This window comes from Pipistrellus kuhlii, unplaced genomic scaffold, assembly GCF_014108245.1.
Source record: "Pipistrellus kuhlii isolate mPipKuh1 unplaced genomic scaffold, mPipKuh1.p scaffold_m20_p_37, whole genome shotgun sequence".
Lineage (NCBI taxonomy): Eukaryota > Metazoa > Chordata > Mammalia > Chiroptera > Vespertilionidae > Pipistrellus > Pipistrellus kuhlii.
Window position 1 is genome coordinate 3,697,485 of NW_023425537.1, and position 17,088 is coordinate 3,714,572.

Consider the following 17,088-nt stretch of genomic DNA (forward strand, 5'->3'; position numbering starts at 1 on the left):
TTTTTTATGGGATGCTTCACAAATTTGCATGTTATTGTGCAAGGGCCCTGCTAACCTTCTCAACTTTATTCTAATATTAGTATATGTGCTGCCAAAGCAAGCACAATATTGGTTTGGGGTTTTTTTTTTATGTATTTTTATTGATTTCAGTGAGGAAGGGAGAGGGAGAGAGAGATAGAAACATGGACGAGAGAGACACAGCAGTTGGCTGCCTCCTGCATGCCCAACACGGGATCAAGCTTGCAACTTGGGCATGTGCCCTGACCAGGAATCAAACCTGGGACCTCTTGATCCATGGGACAATGCTCAATCCACTGAGCCACTCCAGCCGGGCATGATATTGGTTTTTGAAGGTAAAAACTACACACTCCAGCTTTCTCCAAATGCTCAAAACGATTCACTTTAATGGAAGTATTATATTCATGTACAAATGTTATGATCTATGCCAATGACTTTTAACCTGTGTGCTGCAAGAATTTTTAAAGCATGCAATACCTGACCATTCAGTCAAGGGAACTGAGTTCTTTTCCTTAGATTGTCAAATAAATAAATAAATGACAACAGTCAACAAAATCGCTGTCCAGTGTGAATGAATCAAAATTATACCTATTTTTCTGTCAGATCAGGAAAAAAAAAAAAATTTTGGTGTGCCACAGAATTTTAGTAATTACTTTATGTGTGCAATGAGATGAAAAGGGTTGAACATTGCTGATCTATGTAATTAAATTGTATTAAACTGAATAATTGCCAGTATGCTGAATTAGTGTCTCTAATATGAACACAGCTCCACTCCCCAACAGACAGATTAGCATGCTGACCTAATACTCACCAGTAATCCCTAAGAGAGCAACTCCTCTCCGAGTTATATAATGAGAAAGTCAAAACAAACCCAGGCTTTGCAACGAACATTTCCAGAATTCAAAACATATTTTTAAGAGAAGTCTGTCATCATCCATTTTCAAGATAAGATACAAAGTTAGTAAAAGATAGCCTCCTCTGATATTCATTTGTTTGTTCAAAGGCATTAAATAAGCGTTAAGGCTAAGGGATTAGTGGAGAAACCCAGTAAATTAGTGGGAGTTGGAGCAGGTTTCAAAGAAACATAAGACATGCGCTCTGGGCCCTTGAGACGTTCACAGTCTAGTTAAAGAGAAAACAATTACCCAGCATTTTGAACCTCACTTAAAGATTGTGGGGAAATCAAACTTTTGTTAATCTATGTATTTTAAATGCCAACCATTTAGCTGCCAAAGTTGGATTACCGCCTCTTCCAAGCCTGAGAGGAAATAAAATTTAAAAAAAAAAAATTGTACAGCTAAAAGTTCTTCTGTAAAATGTGTCTGTGAAAAACCTAAATGTGCCGCTTCTAGGACTCCATTAGAAAGGAGTCCAGGTGGATATGCAAGTGTAAGTGTGCTATGAGCTACGCACATAGTGTCTCAAAGCTATACAGCTGGCCCTAACTGGTTTGGCTCAGTGGATAGAGCATTTGCCTGCGGACTCAAGGGTCCTAGGTTCTATTCAGTCAAGGGCATGTACCTTGGTTGCAGGCACATCCCCAGATGTGAGTATGTGGGAGGCAGCTGATGATGTTTTTCTCTCATCTCATCAATGTTTCTAACTCTCTATCCCTCTCCCTTTCTCTCTGTAAAAATCAATAAAATATTTTTTTAAAAATATTTTTTAAAAAAAAGCTATATGGCTGGAAGGTGCTCAGACACTTGGAGACTGGCGGAGAAGCTGAAAGCAGGAAAGGGAGAGGAGGATGGGGAGACAGACCCAGATGCACCATAGCAGCTGCAGGGAGCTGAGTCCCGCCCAGAGGAAGCCCGGGAGCTCTTCCCTGGTGGCAGAAGCTCAGGAGGAAGGCAGAAAGGGGCATGGGATATGGAGAGTGCGCTTCTGGAAGAGGCTCATTCATCTCGCCAGTGTGGGCAATGGGATGGCTTGTTGTTGTTGTTAATTCTCACCAGAGAACATCCATTGATTCTTAGCGAGAGTAGAAGGGAGGGGGAGAGACCGAGAGAGAGAAACATCTATATAAGAGAGACACATGGATAGGTTGTCTTTCACACGCATCCTGATCAGGGCCAGGGATTGAACCTGCAACCTAGGTTCATGACCTTGACCAGAGAGAAGCATCAACGTGAGAAAGACACTGAAAATCAAACCCACAACTCTTGGGTACTTCGGCTGATGTTCTAACCACTTAGCTCACTGTCCAGGGCATAATCTGATTTGTAATACAGCGAAACTGTATACATTTGATCCTAAATTGGCCTCACCCTCTAGTAACATTCATTTTTAAGCATGAAGCATTCTTTGTGTATGTTGGGCTGCAAAGAACAAGGTAGGAAGGGGAAACAATAGGGAAGATGCCAGAGAAAATTGAACCCAAGGCAAAGTCCTTGATCAGGGAAATAGCCATACTTCTTACTTGAGTTACAGCCACAAAGAATGAATTTGGTATCTGTCCAGAACATGCCTGCATATGTACTACCGTCAACTCTGCTTAATCACTCTGTATAAAATGTCATGCATGGGACATATGGAAATGCATGTAACCATTGCTCATGCACCTTGAACATGCTGAGAAATGCTGACAACACGTTCCAACACAAATCTCTGTGTCTAATTATATGCCTAACTGACCCATGAAACTGTACCATGTAGAGGCATGCTCCTATGAGTAGTAAAATCAACAATATAACAAAAAGGGGGCAAACCAGTAAAGTAGAGGCCTATCGCTTAAAATAATATTGTGAAGTACAATTATGCAACTATAAGCCTATTACAATGCATGAGTGGCTTAAAAAGAAACTCGCAGTATTTTAAGCTGATAAATTACTTAATAAAAAATAAAAAAAAGAATACCCAGGCTCTACAGGATAATCCCCAAAATTAAAAGATCAGCTACACTGGTTGATATATCAATGCAAAGACAAAAGACTCAGAGTTACAATTGCCTGGAAGGAAAATCCATTTCATATAAACTTGCGTTGCCATCAGTTCTGTCTGATATGCTTTTTAGGATAAAAATTGATCATAACTTTATATATAGGACAGATAAAGCATTAGAGCTGCACCATTCAACACGGTAGCCACTAGCCACGTGGCTATTGAACACTTTAAATGTGGCTTGTCCAAATTGGCATGAGCTATAAAAACGCACATTGGATTTCAATGATAGTATCAAAAGGGGAGAATATAAAATACCTCATGAATATTTTATATTGACTATACGTTGAATAATAATATCTTGGATATATCAGGTTTAGTAAAACCCATTAAAATTGATGTCACTTATTTCTGTTTTTATCTCTTGATACAGCTGCTAGAAAGTTTAAAGTCACATGTGTGGTTTGCATTATTATTTTTATAGGAAAACACTGTTTTAGAATGCATAAGAAATATCGGGATTGTCAGCCCTCTGTGGATACTAGTTCCACTCTGTATTTTAGACAGAGATTAGCAGGAACTACATAAAGTAACAAGAGTATAATTCTTTACTTTCTTCCTTCTCCTCCCATTGCCAAGTGCCCGATTCTCTAAATTCTACTTTGCAATTACCAAGAAAGAGAATCAGTTTGGCCTAGATAATCGTAAGTGGCCCTCCCAAGTCAGCTTTTGTATCATTGACAACACAGGTCTCTGACCTATGGACTGGCTGTCCTTGAGTCAGGTGTTCATCCCTAGACCAATCCTTGTGAAGGGGGCATGGGTCAGGTTAAAGAGAGTATAGGAATGATCTGGAACCTCCTCTGAGCAGGGGCTGTAAATGACCAGCTTTGTTTGGAGGGGACTGTGGGAATGCACGGCACAGAGTGGGCTGGCCAGCAGTGAGTTAATTCAAAAATTGAGAGAGCGTGATGCATGCACATTCAAAGGTCCTGTGAGTGGGAGAGCCGAGGACTATTTCCTGAACGATGCTCCAGATACAATTTCAGCCAAGCCATTCTACAAAGAACAATAACAACAGATATAGTCTCAAAGACATTTCAGTCACATCTAGCAACTAGCTGGTCAGCTTAAACAAGAAATTTAGGCAGGGGGAGGGAGAATGCAGAGACAGGGAAAGCAATATATGGAACCCAACCAACCAATCAAAGTCCCAGTCCCAACCATGCCATGACATCACCACGTGACCTTGGGCAAGACACTTGAACCCTTCCTGCCTCAGTCTTTACTGGCACAAAAATGACAGGGAGATGAAGATTGGATGCAATGATAGACGGAAAAGTGCTTTTTAACGTTCGAAGAGCTACACAAATGTTATATTTATGAGCATGAGCTGTCATTAACTCCGTGTTGACTATTGAAGGAGCAACCGCACAATGAATCGGACCTCAGTGAATATCCTCTGTTGGGGAACAGCTGGTGGTACCTTTCTCAACCTTGTTGAAATGGGGCAAGCGTTAGCTCTCAGCTCTGGTACTCTGCTAGCACTTACCTCTCCTGTGGTTTCATCTGTAATGTGCCTTCAGGAATTCACATCAGCACATCAAACCCACTGTCAGGCCAGCAGCCCTACATGAGCCACACCGTATGCATCTGAGAGAAATACAATCCATCAGACCTATGGCAAATGACAACTGTCCACTGAATCTGATGGTGGCTTTCTCCAATAACTGTCAGGATCCCCAAGACTTACACCCTATCCCAATGCCCCACCACAGCACTTTTTTAGGGAATTCAAATGGTGAGCAAAACTGTAAAAGAAAATTCAGCTATCATGTTTTGGACTCAGATTTATTTCCATGCAATCTCTTGGGAAAACAAACTACAATATAATTGTCCTCCTAGTATGCCTGATTTCATTCCCATGAGATACATTACCTTTCCTTTTTTTCTCTCCCCAAAAAAGTACTCAGTTTTACAGAGAACCAGTTCAGAAATACTGAGGATGTTTTCATTTTTGTTGTTGTTGTTTTTCTGACATTTCTACTATACCAACAACAGGAGAAAAGGGTTTACCCAATATTTGCATAATTAAATAGGAACACGGGAATTTCCATGGCTTGTGAAAAAAAGGAGCTCTGTGTCTTTAAGGCTCCACTGGGCTCTGGGCTGGGAGGCAGACAGAGCAGCGCTGCTGCTGCTGCTGCAGCGACTCATCCTATCGATAAGGTTCAGTTAGCCAAGGTGGAGGATGGGAAAAGAATGGAGCTGTCCCAGCTACTCAATGAGATCAGGGCAAACTATGAACAGCTCCTCACCAGAAATCAGATAGAGACCGTGCTCTCAACAAGGATCCAGGTAATGATTTCATACAGACAGACACCCTCCAGGATAAGGAGACAATCCATGTCTAGCCAATTCCTGTCCCGGCCTCTCTGAGGTACAGTATTTCCTTTTCAATGCAGCATCTACTGGGGAAGGAATTTCGGTTTTACGGCAATGTGACGGGGACTAACAGGGGGAAATGCTGTGATTATACTGTTAAGTGACCATGAAATAAGTGTTGATTGATGCATTTCATTTTTTTATGTAAATTATGAGGTAATGATTATTAATAAACCATGGGGTCGATATACAATAAAATGGTGCACTCGAACTTCTCTTGGCATCCTCCAAGAAGGAAGCATTTCAAATATTCTTCAAAGATAATATAGAGTTATTTATAGAGATAATTTCAATGACATCGTTAAAATGACAAGCTTTGTAGTAACATTTATTAGCGTGCACACTTTGTTGAGGAAAACTAAGTAAAATATTTCTAGATATTTGTAATGAGTTCAGTTTTATTCCAGATCGTTATAAATAGAAATCATCTGGGCATTAGAACAGGGCATTCAGAACAATTCTAATATAAATTGGGACAATCAACCCCCCACTCCACCACAACCAATTGATAGATTCTCCACTTATATTATAGCTTTTTGCTTTTGTGATATAAGATGAGAATGTATATTTCCAATATTTAGGCATGCTATATTTAAGTTTTAAAAACAAGAGAGAGCCAAGTTAAATAAGGGTTAAATCCTAGTTTTACAGACTTACTTTGTTTTAAAGTGACAAACACCTTTAGCAATTAATTGGGGTCTCAAATCTTTAAACAAAGGTACAAACAAGTATTTTAGAAATCATTCAGAAATTCAAGAATTTTTTTCTCTTTTTTTTAGTTTATCTACCATATCTGAGTTCAAGTCCTATTCTGAGCACCCACATACTGTAAGAAATTTACTTAAGAATATCACAAAAAGGGGGGAAAGTATTGCTGGGAAATCATGTGACTTTACTCCATTAGCTATTCGTTTTTAGTAATATAAGTTTTACCTCTGGATAACATTGCCAGTCTTCATAAAGAATGATCGGTATCCTGGATTAAGCAGAGTCACTGGGATATTTAACTGTTGGAATAGTTCGTTCACCTTTTACAAAGAAAGGGGGGGGGGTGGCAATTAATTTTAATGACAATTTCTGAAAATTATAAACCTAATAAACAGGGTTTTTTTTGCATTAGTAAAAATACAAGTTATTTACTTTACAAGCTACAGTCAAAAAGCAAGACTTCATACAGTACATTTCGGTTAATCTTTTTAACATATCTACCTTAGGGGATTGTTTTCAAAGAATTCAGAATCAGCTAAAATAAATGCAAGAAAGCCTGTTTAATTATTACACAATAGGGAGCTACTCAGTTACTTATTACTATACAAAAACTACCCCAAAACTTAAAGAAAGCATTGTGTTCCCTCTCACGATTCTGTGGCTTGCCTAGGTTCATTGGGGGTGGCTTCAGCTGTGCGTGACATTGGCTGAGTCTGCAATCATCTTGGGGCACAACTGGGCTGGGTCATCCAAGGTGGCTCATTCATGGACCTGGCACCTCAGGGTTTTTGAAAGGCTGGCTCAGCAGAGACAAATGTTTCTCTCTCTCCATGCAGCCTCGGGGTATCTCCGTCTGGCCTCTCTATAGGATCCCTCCAACAACAGAGTATGCAGATTTCCTACATGCTGCTCCAAAAGCATAGAAGTGCAAGGTGTCAGGACTTCTTAAGGCTTAGGCCTAAAACTGACACTTCTGCTACCTTCTACGGGCATAGGTCAGCCCAGATGCAATGTGGAAGGCCACCACACAAAGACATCCATTAGGGGACGGGTGGTCCATTGCAGGCCATCTTCAGAATCTAGCTACTATCCAAGCTTCGCTGTCCATCCCAAAATCCAAAAGACCAACGAATACCATCGTTTTCATGCACTCCTAGCTCCTAAATGCTCAACACTTTCTTTCGTAGCTGCTCTGATGCTGCTTGCTTTTGCCAACAATACTGAGAACAACAAATCAAAAGAAACATATAAATGGTATATGATACTTTGCCCTAAACTTCATTACACACTTGCATGTTCTGCAGTGTTTCCTTCTTTATAAAATCTGTTGCACCATCATATTACATTTTTTTAATTTTGAAATGCATTTTTATAAAAACTTAAAAAGGTAGTAACTTTTGCTTAAAAATATTACAACCAATTTCATGCACTGCTCCTACTGCTCGTGGGGCCAAATGTTCAGAATCCAGTCAAAAGAGACTTTCATTGACTTTCAACATCAGTATAAGAACATTTAAAGCTAACTATACAATAATCCGTTTGTTATTTTGTATGAGGACATTTAGAAAACAATTTTTAAGGAAGTCATTTTTTTTGCTGCTACTGTAGATAGACAAAATTAGCATGCCTTCTAAAAGACCATATTAAAAAAGATAAATCAATGGTGGCTGAGCTTAATACTGAAATCTATTTTAGAGTTTTTAATGCCTGTGATAACTGATCTAAATTATTCATAATATACTTTCCAGCAATATTTATTACCTATCTATGTATCCAGTCCAATACTTGATTAATTTAGGTTATATAACAGTTTATCTGCTTTGATAAAGCAATCAACAAGAAAATATGGGGGAAATAGTAGCTAATTTCAATCGTTATTCCTTATTAATGCCATAAATTCTGGAAAGTTAAGAATCAGAGGCCTCAAAAGTAGGTCCTGTAAACTGTTACTCTGTATTAAATGGGTGTGTTTTTTTCCTGCATTTCATAGACTGCCACTGCAGGAAGAGATTTTTGAGGTTCGTTTACATCTGAAAAAACCGAGGCTGAGAGTGCAATGGGCTTGCTCAGACATTTAAATGATTCGTAACGAAGCACTAAAGCATACACGTACAATCCAACAACTTAAAGAAAACAATGATTCGATTCCCACGCCATTTTTCTATCATTGCTCTCAAACACCTCACTCTCAAGAGTGCCCCTTCTTTTCCTGTTATTGGTGTTGTTGGCTCTCTTCTAGCTGGAGGAAGATCTGAGCAAAAAGATGGACAAAGATGAAGAGGCTTTAAGGGCAGCTCAAGCAGAACTCAAGGAAGCCCGGCGCCAGTGGCACCACCTGCAAGTGGAAATTGAATCTCTCCATGCTGTGGTAAGCCTGGTCTCCAAAGCAACTGGCCCATGGAGTCCCCAGATGCTCCTTGATTAAGGAGGTGGCGGGGGGATGGGAGGAAGAGACGAACTCCATTACCTTACAGTGAGAAACTCACTGTGAACGAGAAATCAAGGCCACTAAATTCTACCCCAGGTCCTAGTTTAACTACCCCCTTCCCTCTTTCCCTCAAGGTTTAGTTCGCCCAGTACAAAGTGAGTGAGCCTTGCTTTTTGCCCTGTGGCTCTCTAACTGTCGGAGTGGAGGAACAGAGCTCTCGTCATTATCCAAAGTCACCACCGCGGAGAGTCCATACTTTTGAGATGTCTAATAAGAAAATATTTAAATACTTCCCTAAAATGCTTTTTCTATGCATTCTGCTTTGGCTTTGTTATTTAATAGTCTATATTTTAACACTTAAAAAAGAATGAGAAGTTCATTGCACTGCAGAATTCTTATTCTTATTCTTTCTTTAAAATTTTTTTATTGATTTCAGAGAGGAAGAGGGGTGGGGAGAGAGACAGAAACATCAATGATGAGAGAGAATCATTGATTGGCTGCCTCCTGCACACCCTCTACTGAGGATTGTGCCCGCGACTTAGGCATGTGCCCTTGACTACAGTTGGACCTGGGACCCTTCATTCCGCAGGCCGATGCTTTATCTACTAAGCCAAACTATACCTCTCATTTAAGTGCTAGAGAATTATTACAACCTTTTTTAAAAAAGAAAAAACACACGAGAATGAAGACATTGCACATCAGATTTCAGAAACGCGCTGTGTTCCACTGATCACTGATGAAGATCTATCTAAAACAGGAACGGGGCCTCGAAAACTCCCTGCAGGCCAGTGAGCAGCATTACCAGACGCAGCTGCAAGACCTGGAGGCCGTGATTGAAGGCCTGGAGAGAGAGCTGCAGGAAGTAAGGCACGGCATCGAGAAGCAGCTGCAGGAGCATGAGATGCTTCTCAACACAAAGATGAGGCTAGAACAAGAAATAGCAACATACCGCCGCCTCCTGGAAAAGGAAGAAATCAGGTACCTGGTCCCATACGATTCGTGACATGTGGTCGGGAATGCAGAGCCACGTACGTCACTGATGACGTAATCAGAGAAATTAAATCTAAAGAAATCATCTCCCTGGCAGTACCCCTGAGTTTCTACAATTCAATAGGAGTAGCACACACTGCAAAGAATATGAGTATTCCCAGCCTCCACAAATCACAGGCAAAATAACCAAAGTCAGGGACCTGAGCTACAACAGGAGCACAGGAAGACCAGAACAAAATGCAAAGAATTGCCAAGCAACACAAAAATGACCTTTCTAAACTCTCTCACTTTCCTTGCCACGCAAACCTTTAAGAAATTAGTCATTGCCTTATACGGTCCGCCCACAAAGAAAGTTTGGAAAACTCTTACTATCACCTCCCCCCACACACACAAAGGCCCACTCCACCACACATCAAACACCAACATATTACAACCGTGGAAAGCAATGGTGTTTGGAGTATATGATTTAGAAGACTCCCAGGTGTCCTGATAACAAAGGTACCCAAAAGGAATTCTTATTGATTCACACAACTTCGTAATCTGCAATCACTTATAAGGTCATATGGCTTTGAGCACAGCACAACCTCCAATTTTGCATGTTCCCATCAAAACACAACTATTCTTTCCTTTTTTTTTTTAACCCTTTGTACGCCATAAGCATTAGTGTCGTGTGGGGATGGTTTCCGTTTTGGATACGTGGCAGTTAACTGATTAAATATGTTTGTTTTTAATTTCCAAGTACCGTCAACATACAATATATTCGTTTCAGACATACAACCCAGTGATTAACATGTATATCACGTTTAAAAATCACCTAATAAATCTGACATCATGTACAGTAATTACAATATTATTGACTATATTTCCTATACTGTACTGTACATCCCGTGACTATGCTATAACTACCACTTTGTACTTCCTCATCCCGTACCTCCAGCCCTCTCACATGGGCATCCATCAAAATGTTCTCTGAATCCATGATGTGTTTCTGGTCTGCTTGTTCATTTGTTTTGCTTGTTAGATTCCACATATAAGAAATCATATGGCATTTGTCTTTTTTGCCATTTTGTCAGGTGGCAAGATTTCATTTTATTTTTATGGATGAGTAATATTTCACTGTATATAAATACCACTTCTTCTTTAAAAAAAAACCTTTATTCTTGCTTGCTTCAGAATTCTGAGACTTCTGTAAAACTAGATGAAACTGCTTTAACCTATAATGTCTTGACACTAAATCTTTGAAAAACGTAAGTTAAATTCAAAATATACCACTTACTAGCAGAGTGAAGCCAGGCAGGTTACTAAACCTCTCTGTGCATCAGTTTTCTCATCTCTAAAATGGGAACAATATTACCTACTTCATAGCATTGCTGTGAAAATTAAACAAATTAACGTTTGTAAAGGGCTTAAAATAGTATTATGTAAATATTAGAGGCCGGTGCATGAAATTCATGTACTAGGGGGGTAAAGAAGGGGCTCTCCCTCAGCCCAGTCTGCACCCTCTCCAATCAGGGACCCCTTGGGGGATGTCCGACTACCAGCAGTTGGACATCCCTCTCACAATCTGGGACTGCTGGCTCCCAACTGCTCACCTGCCTGCCTGCCTGCCTGATTGCCCCTAACCGCTTCTGCCTGCCAGCCCAATCGCCCCCAACTGCCCTCCCCTGCTGGCCATCTTGTGGTGGCCATCTTGTGACCACACGGGGGCAGCCATCTTTGTGTGAGGGTGTGACAATCAATTTGCATATTACCTCTTTATTATATAGGATATATATATTTATTATTACATAAAATAAAAGGTTGTGAATTTTAATTAATTCCTAATTCTTCAAAATATTGGTAACCTGGTCTTTAATATTTCTGTACTGTAATTTTATTATACCATATTTAATATATATAAGAAAGTATCAAGAAAGATGTAATGAACTCCCATAGTTCCATTATATCTCATCTTCCCCCAGCTCAGTGAGACATACACAATGTTGTTGAAGTCTGCTCCACTCCTCATCCCCTACACCTAAACCACATCCCCCCAATCTCATCCTCCTCCCTCAATCTAACCTGACTCCCCAATTTGATGCTTATTATAAGAATATGTCTGTATCCCTAAACAAAATATGAAATTGTTTTGCATACTATTTTAACCTTTATAAACATACTCTTTTTTTCACTCAATGTTGTACTTGGGAGATTCATCCATAAGGATACATTGTACCCTGAGTTCATTTATTTTCACAGCTAAAGAGTATTTCAGTTGGATGAATATTCTACAATGTATCCATTCTCATATCAGTGAGCATTTGTTTCCATTATCTGCTAATACTTTGTTGCTCTTATAATATACTTCTTTCCAATTTCAGATATTATGGTTGTATCCAAGGAGGAAAAAAGGAGAAAAAACCTACAAGTAGAGTTGGTTTTGTTTTACCTTCAGGTGAGTTTCTGATATAAAGTAAATTAACTTGAAAAGCAAAGTGCCATTTTGTAGGGATTATAAATTTAAAATGCTAACATAGCAAAAATGAGCAATAGTTACATAAATTTTAACATGTGAGTTGACTGTGATTGATACTTCAACATTGTAATTTAATGTTTCATAAATAAAATTTTCACAGCCATTATAAATGAAATCTCCTTTTCAACAAAAGTCCCACAAAAGTGTGAGAATGAAAAAGTGGAAAGAGTGACCAAACAGGCAATATTAAATGGAAATGTCGTGAAGGAGAGCACTGAAGCTCATGGTACTATTCAGTAAGTAAAGTAACTCTGACTTAAGAAATGAAATAAACGTGTAAAGAAATTAACTTCAATCGAATAATCTCAGTAATCTTTGAATGTTTCCAAACCTAATTTTAATTTGCTGTGATTCTTAATCTGACATGAATAAGCATATAGAAACAAAAATTCAGATAAAGGAATGCTCAATCCTTAATTCACCATTTTTTTTTTAAATATAGCAACCCAGGAGCATTCCATAAAATTCCTTGAAATTATAGTTTTGTGATTTTTTTAAATATATAAATTATCAATATCATGATGTACATTGTAAAATTTAAAATGTAAATTATAAATCATTCAAGCTTCTTGATTTCTTTTTCATATGGAATATATATTACATATTTTTTCCTATACATCTTCATATAGAAAGGTTTATTTTTATCATTTCAGGACAGAGAAAGTGGATGAAGTTATTAAAGAATGGGAAGGTTCCTTCTTTAAAGATAACCCTCGGTTAAGGAAAAAATCTGTTTCTCTTCGCTTTGATCTTCATTTAGCAGCCACGGATGAAGGGTGTTTACAGACTAAACAGGATAATCTACCAGATATAGAAGTCAGGCTTATCATGAGGAGATCATGCAGTATTCCCTCTATCAAACCTCCGTCAGCAGCTCATTAACCCAAAGACAGTATTTGACTTGATTTGAAAATGACATTAGGATGGACCAAGGTAGGCCGTGCTGATCGCCTTCTGTCCCAGATGGAAGTTTAAGTATGAATGTTATGATTGATGTGTGGAGTGGGGGATGGTAAGGGGCAAAATTTCTCTGAATTTAACTATGGATATATTTTTTGGAAAGAGAAAGTACAAATAAAATCAGAAATTCAGTATGATTTCTATTTTATTTATCCTCCAAATAATCGTTTTTGATCCCTTGAAATTTTATCAGAGATGGTAAGCGCTAGTGGCTTAGTAAAATCTTTGACTTAATGCCTGAATACTCTAAGGAAAAGGGAGTGGTTTATTTAAATGGGATTGTATTATGGTAATAATCATTCTGAGTAATTCATCATGCTTCTATGACTGGTTATAGCAACAAAGATTTTTCTAATTGAAAAAGAAAACAATGATACAACTTTTAAAGAGAACTCTCTATTCTCTTAACCAAAAATGTTCCTTTTGAGACAATCATTTGCCACTTAGAAAAGTAACAGTTGCTTTCCATGAGCAGTTCTGAGCAAAGATTTTTCTAATTGAAAAAGAAAACAATGATACAACTTTTAAAGAGAACTCTCTATTCTCTTAACCAAAAATGTTCCTTTTGAGACAATCATTTGCCACTTAGAAAAGTAACAGTTGCTTTCCATGAGCAGTTCTGAGCAAAGCATAGAACATAGCCCAGTTCTAATTTGATTAAATAAAATTAACCTTCATCTCAAAGTGTTTTGTAGTCATTATGTGATTTCCAGAAGGGTTACTTTATTCGAAGAATTTTCAATTTGTCCTCTATCAACAACAAAAACGAGGCCAGTTGCACAAAATATGAAAAGCTGATTACTACAATTTCTCGAACAATTATCCCAACCTCTCCCCATCCCAGTTGTTCCATCTGTAAAGTTAAATGTGATTAATGGGAGTATTTGGTGTATTAGGTAAAATATTACATAAAGTCTTATTAGTATTTCCTGCAATCATTTGTGTGAATTAAGATAACAGTATTGTTATCTAAGCTATGAGTATTTGCAGGATTTATGTTTTTAAATTGTTCAAAGTGTAATAAATATGGATCAAAAATATATTTATGAGTAAGTAGTGTTGCAAAGTTTTTTAAGCAACCTAATTTGTTTAATACAGGTATATTTCTTTTAAGACCTTAAATTTAAAAAGTACCTGTTTTAAACATTAGAAAGTTATAGGCTATTAATTTTTTTCTAAACAGGAAATGTGTTGAGTATCACTCACCATAACTGTACTTTTTTCCCAACTAAAGAATTATCCAAGGGCTATAGCTATGTTAGCATTTTAGTACAGCCTTTTCAACCGAAACCTCTGTCTCTCCCTCTCTCTGCATAAGTCTCTCTTTCTCTCCTTTATTTCAACAACAACAAAAAGGTATATTTTAACCAGAAGAAAATTAATCTTTAACATAATACAGGGATATAGCTAAAATTTTATTTCAGTTACTTCAGATTTCTTTAAGCGTTGCTTATTCTATTTTGTGAAAGGAATAATTTTGTTGTCAAAGATAAAATAGCATGTTAAGTGCTTATTCTTGCATAAGCATCTAACCTAAAATACATCCTATATGTAAAAGGGTTTAATTTAATATCAGTTAAAAGCTACTAACTTCATTAAAGCTTTGAAAATGCAGTCATGTAAGCTATTGTACTAAAGTTACTGTACTAAGCAACAGTAATCATAATACAATATATCTAGAGTAAGTGATATGCAGTGTAAAAACTTAATAGTGGGCATCATAAATGTAACTGCTTATAATAGTAATTCCACTATGCAGCTATTGTGTGTTGCGTATATTTTAAAATACAGTGTTTGAATTTATAACAGTTTTATTTGCTTTGGGGCATTTTAAATTGGGATATGAATTTACCAAAGTAAATGATACCACTCTAATAAAAATTATAAAACTGAAACATGAACTCTAAACCTGCATTGTGTTTGAGTTTGAGACATTGTGTTGAATTTGTTTTAAATGACAAAACAGTAACCATGGCAGAGAGAGAATTTCTTTTATAGTGTGTGTATATATATATATATATATATATATATATATATATATATATATATGTTATTTACTCCAAAAAGGGAGAGAGTGAGAGATGGCAACATCAATGATGAGAATCATTGATCGGCTACCCCCTACATGCCCCACACTGGGGATCGAGCCTGCAACCCGGGAATATACCCTGACCTCCTGGTTCATAGGTTGATGCTCAACCACTGAGCCATGCCAACCAGGCTGTAGTTGGGGGTTTTTTGTTTGTTTTTTTGTTTTTTCTTTTTAAATATGGCGCTCATTTATTTATTTTATTTATTTTTTAAATATATTTTATTGATTTTTCACAGAGAGGAAGAGAGAGGGATAGAGAGTTAGAAACATCGATGAGAGAGACTCATCGATCAGCCGCCTCTTGCACACCCCCTACTGGGGATGCGCCCGCAACCAAGGTACATGCCCTTGACCGGAATCGAACCCGGGACCTTTCAGTCCACAGGCCGACGCTCTATCCACTGAGCCAAATGGGTCTCGGCCAGGCTGTAGTTTCTTAACAAAAAAAAAAAAATATGAATAGTATATTCTAGTTAAAAAATCAAAATAATCCTATAATCCTATAACAGCCAGAATTTACAAAATGCTCACTGCTCCTCATACTGCATTCAGCGAGCTTGTACATAATCACTAATCCTTACAACGATCCTACAAGATGTATAATGTTACTGTATTTTCCGGCGTATAAGACGACCCCCTAATTTTACAGTTAAAACATAGGTTTAGGCCTATATTCAATTTTTACTAGAACACAGTGTAGCTTCGGGTACAGAACATGTATAATTTGCATTCATAAAAAGCCTGCTTGGATTGGCTGAGTTAGAGAGGCGGTCCCAGCAGCCTTGCAGTGATTGGTGCGGGATCGAGTTGGAAAATTCGTTTAGCGCGCCGGGACCTGTTTTGCTTAGTGGATAGAGCGTTGGCCTGCGGACAGAAAGGTCCCGGGTTCGATTCTGGTCAAGGGCATGTACCTTGGTTGCAGGCGCATCCCCAGGAGGGGGTGTGCAAGAGGCAGCTGATCGATGATTCTCTCTCATCGATGTTTCTAACTCTCTATCCCTCTCTCTTCCTCTCTGTGAAAAATCAAAATATATTTTTTTTTAAAAAAAAAAAAGAAAAGAAAATCCGTTTAGCGGAATATCCAGACGTTTTTCGGAATATACTCGGTGTATAAGACAACCCCCGATTTTTCGGTTGACTTTTTTTCGTTTCAAAAGTCGTCTTATCCACCGGAAAATACGGTACTCACATTTTGTAGATAAATTAATATTCTCCCATTATTTGGGCATAATTAAAATGTACGCTTTTATAACAAAATACAAAAATGAAGAATAATTCCAATTACTAACAATTGTAGTGTCCCTGCCCTGCCTGGCACTGTCACTAATTATCATGTAACCAGGAAGGAATTACTAACATTTCTTAGCCTCAATTTTCACACGGGGGGGGGGGGGGGGGGGGGGGGGGGGGAAATTGAATACACTGAGTGACCAGATTATGATCTCTGAACGTGTAATAATCTGGCCACTCAGTGTGTGTGTGTGTGTGTGTGTGTGTGTGTGTGTGTACTTTTTAGAGGCCTCTAGTATTACAAATAAACATTTTGAAAGAATGTTTATGTGCAAATCACTACAAGCCTTGTCCAGTTTCCCTCACACACTTAGACCCTCCCACCCTAAGCTAACTTTGGGCCTCACCTCCACACACATGCATTGAGCATCCAACAATGCATCAAGACTTAATAGACACTGGCAACGTGAAGATGACCCATGCAGATGCCTGGACCTTCCTCACCATGCATTAACGATGACCAACACCTTGGATCAGGTACAGACTACAACAAAGATGTCAAAGAACCAAGGAGTTGAGAGTAAGGATTATTGCCCGTGGGGCGGGAGGGCATCAGAAAGAGACGTGTGAGCTGGATCCAGAAGGACAGATGAGTTTAACCTGGAAGCGTGGGGTCGGCATTGCCGTCGATGGGAACCCAATGAGCCAAGACCTCGTTGGGCAGAGACCAGAGACCAGCGGGCACCCAACCCAGGGGATTCACACACCGCTGGGCCGCGGCTCGGAAACCGGCGGCAATCGCACCAAATTCGACCTTGGGAA

At 38.6% G+C, this 17,088-nt stretch overlaps 1 protein-coding gene, 1 long non-coding RNA gene and 1 other non-coding gene across 4 annotated transcripts; 1 reads left to right on the forward strand and 2 right to left on the reverse strand.

Moving 5' to 3' along the window:
- LOC118702203 lies at nt 1–104 on the reverse strand. Its single transcript, XR_004982668.1, has one exon. It is a non-coding gene; the product is annotated as a U6 spliceosomal RNA (small nuclear RNA).
- Nucleotides 105–4,818: 4,714 nt separating this feature from the next.
- Nucleotides 4,819–8,914, reverse strand: LOC118702138. Its single transcript, XR_004982639.2, has 3 exons — nt 6,553–8,914; nt 6,277–6,371; nt 4,819–5,369 (listed from the first exon to the last, which is right to left on the reverse strand). It is a non-coding gene; the product is annotated as an uncharacterized LOC118702138 (long non-coding RNA).
- Nucleotides 5,124–12,979, forward strand: KRT222 (keratin 222). Of its 2 annotated transcripts, none has more exons than XM_036407763.2 (6): nt 5,124–5,256; nt 8,291–8,419; nt 9,237–9,457; nt 11,830–11,903; nt 12,085–12,220; nt 12,638–12,979. In XM_036407763.2, exons 1-6 carry the CDS (start codon nt 5,161–5,163, stop codon nt 12,864–12,866), a joined length of 885 nt encoding a protein of 294 aa, XP_036263656.1. In that variant the 5' UTR covers nt 5,124–5,160; the 3' UTR covers nt 12,867–12,979. The 2 variants fall into 2 exon arrangements, with proteins under 2 accessions (XP_036263656.1, XP_045426743.1); XM_045570787.1 differs by having other exon boundaries at nt 5,202–5,338; nt 12,638–12,883.
- The last annotated feature ends 4,109 nt before the right edge of the window (nt 12,980–17,088 follow it).